This window comes from Vitis vinifera, chromosome 18, assembly GCF_030704535.1.
Source record: "Vitis vinifera cultivar Pinot Noir 40024 chromosome 18, ASM3070453v1".
Classification (NCBI taxonomy): Eukaryota; Viridiplantae; Streptophyta; class Magnoliopsida; order Vitales; family Vitaceae; genus Vitis; species Vitis vinifera.
Window position 1 is genome coordinate 1,991,093 of NC_081822.1, and position 8,961 is coordinate 2,000,053.

General features: G+C 34.6%; 1 protein-coding gene across 1 annotated transcript; it reads right to left on the bottom strand.

Annotated features, from left to right (window-relative positions):
- Positions 1-1,239: 1,239 nt before the first annotated feature.
- Positions 1,240-8,657, bottom strand: LOC100262500 (uncharacterized). The gene is made up of 6 exons (XM_059735054.1): positions 7,752-8,657; positions 7,492-7,659; positions 5,939-7,104; positions 3,601-4,510; positions 3,320-3,496; positions 1,240-2,584 (listed from the first exon to the last, which is right to left on the bottom strand). The coding sequence occupies exons 1-6, from the start codon at positions 8,626-8,628 to the stop codon at positions 1,383-1,385; spliced, it is 4,500 nt and encodes a 1,499-aa protein (XP_059591037.1). The 5' UTR covers positions 8,629-8,657; the 3' UTR covers positions 1,240-1,382.
- Between the last annotated feature and the right edge of the window lie 304 nt (positions 8,658-8,961).

The window sequence follows — 8,961 nt, forward strand, 5'->3', positions numbered from 1 at the left end:
ATAAAATATTTATAATATTTTTAACACTTAAATGATAAATTTTTTTAAATATTAAAAATATTAAAAGCGTTTCTTAAAATCACTACCAAATGAGTTCTTATTATAAAATACAATCAAATGGATTTTAAGATTTTATTTAGAAATGTTTTTGATCCTTTTAACACTTGAAAATTTTTATTTTTAAATATTAAAAATATTAAAAACACTTTTTAAAATTACTGCCAAATATATCATTTTTTTCAAAAAAATATAAGTGATTTTTCAACAATTACAAAATTTAAAAGTGTTTATTAAATTTCACTTAACATGTAACTTTTTTCTTTTCAAAAACATGTTAAAAGTATTACTCTAAAATACAATCAAATATATTTTTAAAAATTATTCTCTAATATTTTATAAAACAAAAGCCTATTTGAGAATTTGACTATATTTTTAAATATGTTTTAAAAATAATTTTTACAATTTTATTTTTAAGCATTGTTAATAATTAGTTTTTAAAATAATACTTAGAAAACAAATAAAAATAATTGAATAAATGTGTTTATGAAAACATGCAACTAATTTTTTAATTTTTAGGAAAAAAAATCATTTTTTGTTTTTGGATTATTGTATGTATTTTCTTATTATTTTCTTCTAGAACGCAAAATGTCATTTGCGAAAACAATTATCAAACAAGAGGAACTCTCTAAAAATTACAATTTCTATAATAATCTTAAAAAGAATATTCTAATAAGTGGTTGCAACGTGTTCTTCTCTCAACTAGTGGCACAATCAAATGGACCAATTTGAATAAACATATAGTGATGATCAATTCAACATTTCCAACCTAGCCTGCGTCTGGCGCTTCATTGTGATTGGACAATTATTTTTTTAGTATGAGTTCATCTGTATTATGAAACTAGATTTGATGGTAGCTGCCATCATCACACTTCACATTCAGCCTTATTTTTGTAACCACATAAGTTTTACAAGTACTAAAAGAGAGGATTAAAAAGATAAAATTAAGTATAAATAATGGTGTGACCTGTATTAGAAATAGATATAATGGTCGGCATAATTAAAAAACACAATGGTGACATGAGCCAATGACTTTAATTAATTAACACAAAAATTATAATAATTAGATAATTAGTTAACATTGAACTGAAGTCCAAAATTAGAGTCATCATAACTAGAGGAGGAAAATAACATATCAAAAGTCAAATGGTATGTTTACAATATAGATTGGATACCAAGAAGAAAAAAAAAAAAGCAAACATGATGCTTATTAGTTAATTACTTTCAAAAAATACACTACTAAACCATATTTTCAAATTAGATGGCACACATCATCATTTATGCAAAAAAGAAAAAAAAAAAAAAAGAAAAGAAAAAAACACCTATCACCTCCCATTATCTAATGGTACAATTATTTGGCTGGTTGTAACATCAAATGTACTTACTATGTTGAGACTACCACCATTATTATGGGCATCGGAGTGTTCCCCGAGCAAACACTCAGTTTCTTCTGGATTCAGTTCAATATTAACCCATGGATGTTTTGTCATCATTCTCATTCCGTCTAATTCCCTTGCCACTTCCTTCATAGTCGGTCGCTCCTCCCCTTTTACTTCTAGGCATCTCTTTGCAAGCTTAGCAACATCCTTAAGCTGCTCCATGTTTTCATCATTTGGTACTATATAATCCTCAAGAATTTGAAACAAGCGATCATTTTTCAATGAAGAAAGAAAATGCATGGCTAGACTTCTTTCCTCCTCTGGCCTATCGAAGGAAAGTGCTTTCTTTCCCGTTAGTAATTCCACAAGTACGACTCCGAAGCTATAGACGTCACTTTTTTCAGTTAACTGACTTGTATGCAAATATTCAGGATCTAAATATCCGAGAGTTCCTTGCACCATTGTAGATAACTGAGTTTGATCTAGCGGAACCAACCTTGAAGCTCCAAAATCAGACACTTTTGCTGTGTAATTATCATCCAGAAGAATGTTGGTAGACTTCACATCTCTATGAATTATTGGTATAGAAGCAGAAGAGTGCAAATATGACAAAACTCCCGCAGTTTCTGCAGCAATTCTTAAACGAGTTTCCCATGAAATGGAAGAAGCCTTGCTTTTGTTATGTATGTAGTCGAAGAGAGTGCCATTGGTGATGAATTCATAGACTAGTAAAGGCACTTCTGTTTCTAAACAACATCCCAAGAGTTTAACCACATTTCTATGATTGATTTGGGATAGCACGACCACCTCATTTATAAATTGCTCAATTTGGGTTTGATCAACTAACTTGGACTTCTTAATTGCAACTACTCTGCCATCCGCAAGAATTCCCTTATAAACTGTGCCATATCCTCCTCGACCAATGATTGTATCCTCATCATACTTATTAGTAGCCTTTTCCAGTTCTTCAGCTGTAAAGATTTTAACTGATTCACTAGATCCTTCTCGTCCATGAAGTTGTTGTTGTAACATTAAACCTCCATTTTGCTGAAAGAACTTTTCTTTGAGCTTGATGAATTTTCTTTTCTTGAGTCCCCAATATAGCCATGAGCTAGTGATTAGTAGTGCTATAAGGCCGATGAAAATACCTACATTCAATTCAAAAAGTTGAAATTAAATAATCTGTAAGGGTTAATAATTGAAGTTTTATCTCCAGATACACTGTCACGGTATTCCATCAAATAAAAAATTCTTGAGACCAAAATGAACCTGACAACCACTGATATTCATCAGAGTATGACATTTCAACTAGCTAGTTTCTGTACATGTTTAAAAACCTAAGATTCTAACTCAAAGTCCGCATTGACCCAATGAGTTTACTTGCAAGCTAGTTGATGATAAACAAGTAAAATAATATAATCATTTCTTTTTTTAATTATATGAGGATCTGAAGCATCCTCTGGGAAGCTTCTCTGAAGCATCTTTCAGAGTTTGGATTTTCTCTTGAATTTTCTCAAACGTAAGAACACTCCAGATAAGCCCGCCATGGACTTGTCAAGGCAGTGGATAGACCTATGAGCCTGCCCCAGGAAATGCCAAAACAACTTTGACTAACCTAATTGGCAGCATCCGGAAGTTCAAATTACATATAAATATCCTAATATATTTGAGCATGTGAGATTCAAACATATTAATAGTGAGCAAAATTATGCTATCCCATCAACAAGAATGAATAATCAAAAAAGCATGTTTACCCAAAAATAATTGTAAGATTTTAAATTTTCCTTTGTTTCTGTGCACAAAGTAGAAAATGCATGTATAATAAGTATGTAGCAACAACCCATGTGTAAGATGTAGAATTAATCGGTAAATACAAGACTCACCAACTGCAATCTTAACAATTAGTAATTGATCATCATGAGGAGTGCAACCATCGCCATTTTCATCCCGTCTGCCATTTCCATGGTACCCCTTGGGGCAAGAACAAGTATAACTCCCGGGTGTGTTAATGCAAACCTTTGTACACTCGTTGCGCTTTGGATCTGCACACTCATCAATATCTGGAAGAAAAGATTTTCTCACCAAAGATTGGACAATTATCATTATAAGTTCAATTAAATAGCTAAAATTAAATGTAAAGGAGAAGAACCCAGGTGATCAATACCTTGACAGCCATTGGGAAGATATGGATTCCCCTGGAAACCAGAGGAGCAGTTGCAGCGGTATCCAGGACCATTATCGGAGTTATAACAATAGCTATTATCTTTACATGCGTAACTCGTCAAGTTCTTCTTGGCTTCTTCGCATGTTTTGTTCCCGACCGCCCAATCAAGCAAGGTGGGGAAAACAGTTCTGTTTTGCAGATCTTTAAGATCAGCTGAGGAGAAGTTGAAAGATTCTTCTTCCGCTAAGAAGGCGTAACTGCAGGGATTGAAGCTCCAGACTTTGGTGTGGTTGTAGAAGCTTCCCACACTCGCATAATAACTGAAGAGGCCTTTGGGAATATTGGAGGTTTGGCAACAGCCTATGCCGGAGCAGGACCCGTTAGTTACACTTCGGATGCTGTTACACAGGGACAAACACCCTGTTGTGAAGTCATCTGCACCGTTCAAACCATTGAATACAGCGATGGTGTCACATCCAATGGCTGTGAATCTGTTACCTTTGTCGGAGAAGGGGAACCTTGGTAGGTTCGCATAGGCTAAAGTTGGCTGATCATATTGCTTACCCATCTTGTCGTAGCAATCACGGCCCACAAAGGTGTAGATGCGCAGCCGATGATCCTCAATCGATATATTCAAGACTTGGAGGTTAAAGCTACTATTCCATAGAAGTGGTTTTGGAGGGCTAAGAGAATGGTTACAAGCTATGAGGAAGTCATCATTCAAGTAGCAACCTTCTCTTGTGCCAAAAGGGTATGGGATGCTAACATCCCCACATGTAGCTTCGCAGTCTGGCTTAATGGTTTGTGATGCTGCTTTTGCTGCTGCCGCTATCACCCATAGCAACATGGCATGCATCAGATTGATCTGCAATTCCATGGATTCTTTTCTTGCTGGGATCAATTGAGGGGTAAGTTACTCCGGCGTGTTGGGGCAAGTTTTGGTTGTAATTGTAATTCTTCTGTGGCTTCATTTTGGCTAAACATATAGACAAATTCTTTACCATGTTTTTCAGTTCATACAGAAGGAGTTAAGTTTGACTCTAGGGGTAGAAACTCCCCCGTTAAACATCGTGGAAATTAAAGAAGTTTTTCTCGTTTGCCCTTGGAAAAGTCCGCGGCCTTTGAAAGTTTCCCAGTTGGCTGGCCTCTCTGACGACATGTGATTGAAGGAAGAGGTTACTCCTTTCTCACTCTACATGTTTTTTTATTAAATACTTTCACTTCTCCTATCTATCTTTAATGATTGAGATTCCATAATTTGTTTTCTAAATTTGACCGTGTTTCACTAAACAGCGTTAATTTTTAGTAACAGAAAAATTACTTGTCTTGCACTTGGCCCAAATATGAGAATTATTAAAAAAAAATAAAAATGAGGATAAATAAATTTCATAAAATTTCTTTGAATATTGAAACTTTTAATATTTTTTTTGTTGGGTGATTTTTTTTTTTTGAAAAAAAAAAATCGAAATCTTGAATTTGACTTAATTTTAAATTATAGTTTATAAAATTGAAATGAATTATGGATTATTTTTCATTTTGATCTAGATTCTAGACTCCCATCTTCTGTGGTGTTGTGTCCAAGACTTTATGCCTTTTAAAACTATTTCAGACTTTTTCATTAGGGTGTGTCGTCATTATTTTTCTTTCAAGAGCATCTTGTGACATGTCACACGCTTAAGATGATGATGATCTTTTCTATATCACTGAAGAAAAAAATTAAATATTTGAATAATGTTGAATTCTTAGATATTGCTTATAATAAAAATATAAAAATTGAAAGTCGTCATCATACTAAAATTAAATGACGTGTTAAATTGAGACGACTGATTCATCCTAGTTTCAAATTCTGATAAATAAATTCTAATTAATAAATATATTTTCAAGTAGCTGATCCCTTTTTATATTCACATGTGTAGTTGGTTTGTCACCTTTTTCCCTCCCAGTTCAGAACTCTTTTCATGCTTTAAAAATCAGAATTAATTTGCATTTATCAATAAAAATCATTAATCCTTCTTTTGTTTCTTTATAATTAATAATACATTATTATTATTTTTATTATTAAAAAAATTCATATATACCAAAACATATACAAGTTTTTGAATGTGCAAAAAGAAGGAAGAAGGCTTGAAGGGCATGCCGTAAACATATTCAAAAGTGATAACTTTTAAGAAATGTTATTCAAAATATTGGTTTTTGATGAGAAGTTGCAAAATTTTGACAAAAATTCTAAATATGGAAAGGAACAACTTCAATAGAGTTCTATAATGTTCATATTACAAAAAATAAGTAAATAAATAAAACCTCTCAATCATCTCCCATCATTTACAGGTGAAATTACATGATATTTCATGCTATCGTATGCAAGAGTTGTGCTATTACTACCATCATGAATATAGGCACCTGATGGTTTACTAAACAAGTACTCCATTTCTGAATTCAGATCAACGTCAATCCATCGGTTGTTTTTTATATTTCTTATCCTCTCTAGTTCCATTGTTACGTCCTTCATAGAGGGTCTTTCTTCTCCTTTTACTCTTAAGCATTTCTTCGCAAGTGTAGCAACTTCTTTAATCTGTTGAGTATTTTCATCCTTCATTATATAGTTTTCAAGAACTTGAAATAATCGATCCTCTTTTAATGAAGAAAGAAAATACATAGCTAAACTTCTTTGCTCTTCAGACCTGTCAGATGAGAGTACTTGTTTTCCCGTTAGTAGCTCCACAAGGACAACTCCAAAGCTATAAACATCACTTTTCTCAGTTAATTGGCTTGTTTGCAGATATTCAGGGTCTAAATATCCCAAAGTTCCTTGAACCATTGTAGATAATTGACTTTGATCCATTGGAACCAATCTTGAAGCACCAAAATCCGACACTTTTGCAGTATAATTATCATCCAAAAGAATGTTATTAGACTTAACATCCCTATGAATTATTGGTATAGAAGCTGCAGAATGCAAATATGATAACACTTCAGCAGTTTCTGCTGCAATCCTTAGACGAGCTTCCCATGAGATGTTGGATGCCTTACCTTCATCATGAATGTGGTCAAACAAGGTGCCATTGGTGATGAATTCATAAACTAATAAAGGAACTTCAGTCTCCAGACAACAACCTAAGAGTTTGACCACATTTCTATGATTGATTTGAGATAGTATAACTACCTCATTTATAAATTGCTCAATTTGGCTTTGATCCACTATCTTAGACTTCTTGATTGCAACTGTTCTACCATCAACCAAAATTCCCTTATAAACTGTTCCATATCCTCCAGTGCCGATGATTTTACCTTCATCGTACTTGTTGGTAGCCTTCTCAAGCTCTTCTGCAGTAAAAATTTTAACCGTTTCATTGGATCCGTCTTGCCCAGAAAGTTGTTGTTGTAACATTAAACCACCATTTTGCCAAAAGAATTTTTCTTTGAGTTTAATGAACTTTCTTCTCTTGTGTATCCAATACAACCATGAGCTCCCAATTATTAATGCCAAAAAGCCAATGCTAATACCTACATTTAAGAAAAATAAAATTAATATCATTCACAACTTATGATAATTGAAGGCTAAGTTTAATTTGGGCAATGCCTTGATATTTATAAATTAGTTAAATTTTGTTAACATATCACAAACCAAAATGTACATCACAATACTAGTATCGACATGTACCATATGTGAACTCAATCAAGCCACAAACTTTAGAAAAAGGTAATGAGAATTTATCATTATACCCTAACTAATTTACCATAAATAGTGGTAATTAAGATTTCAAATTTTCTTTTCTATTCTTGATAATCTTCATGCAAAATATAATGGAATATATGCACATATTGTGGTGTGTACGTGTAACAATATTAGCGGCCCACAGGTCATAAGTACAGTCCAGTAGATATACTTACCAATGGCAATCTTGATCGCTAGTAACTGATCATCAGCAATGCAACCTTCTCCATCTTGTCTGCCATCTCCATGGTACCCTTTGGGGCAAGAACAAGTATAACTCCCTAGTGTGTTAATGCAATTTTTTGTGCACTGATTGAGATTTGGATCTCCACACTCGTCAATATCTGGGACAAGTACTCTTTGTTAATTCAAACAACCAGCTAAACAAAATTATAAAAACAACTGAATTAGAAAGCAGTAGAACGTAAGCAAATACCTTGGCAACCACTGGGGAGGTATGGGTTCCCTTGGTAACCTGCTGAGCAATTGCATTGATACCCATAATCATTGTTGGAGTCAAAACAAATACTATTTGCCTGACATGCGAAACTTGTCAAGTTCTTCTGAGCTTCTTCACACGTTTGCTCTCCCACGGCCCAATCCAGCACAGTTGGGACGTGACTTCTGTTCTGCAGATCTATAAGATCAGCAGAAGAGAAGTTGAAGGAGTCTTCTTCAGTTAAGAAAGTATAGCTGCAGGGATTAAAGCTCAAGATGTCGGAGTGGTTGCTAAAGCTGCTAACAGTCACATTAAAATTGAGGAGACCTTTAGGAATGGAGGTCTGGCAACACCCTATTCCGGAGCATGACCCATTGGTCACACTTTGGATACTGTCGCACATGGACAAACACCCGGTTGAGATGCTTTGGCCATTCATACCATTCATGATCACTGCAAAGGTGTCGCACCCGATGGCTGTGAACTTGTTGCGCGTATTTGAGAAGGGGAACCTTGATAAAGTAGTGCGGGCAGTGACTTGTCGACGCCCGCCCTTCTCGTTATAACAATCACTGCCTACAGGGGTGAGGACGCGCAGATAATGATCAACGAGCGATATGTTTAGGACTTCAATATTACCGGTCCGGAGAAATGGTTTTGGAGGGCTGAAGGTGTTGTTACAAGTTATCAAGTAGTTTCTGTTCAAGTAACAACCTTCCGTTGTGCCAAACGGGTATGGAATGGTGACGCCCCCACATGTAGCTTGGCAGTCCGGCGCAATGGTTTGGGCTGATGCTGTTCCTGCTGCTGCTGCTGCTGCTGCAATCACCCATAGCAACACAGCATGCATAAGCTTGATGCAGTGACAATCCATGGATTCTCTCTTTCTGGAACCAGTGGGGAAAGATTTTTGTTATGCCTTTGTGAATCCATTTTGGTTATGTATTTATATATAGTGAATTTGATTTCTTAAAGGGATTTGAAACTTTCCTGCGGAACATTTGAATGATTCAAATGATGAGAGCTCATCAAAATTTTCTTTCTCCATATAATAATGATTCACATTTAAAACACTACCGTAGAAGGTAGAATGGCGGCCCTCATGGGTAAGCTGCAGTATATAAGATTAATTTAAGCAGGCGACCATTGACCACTGTACAATTTTGTTTAAATTAAACTTTTGGACAACACGTGTCACATTGGATTT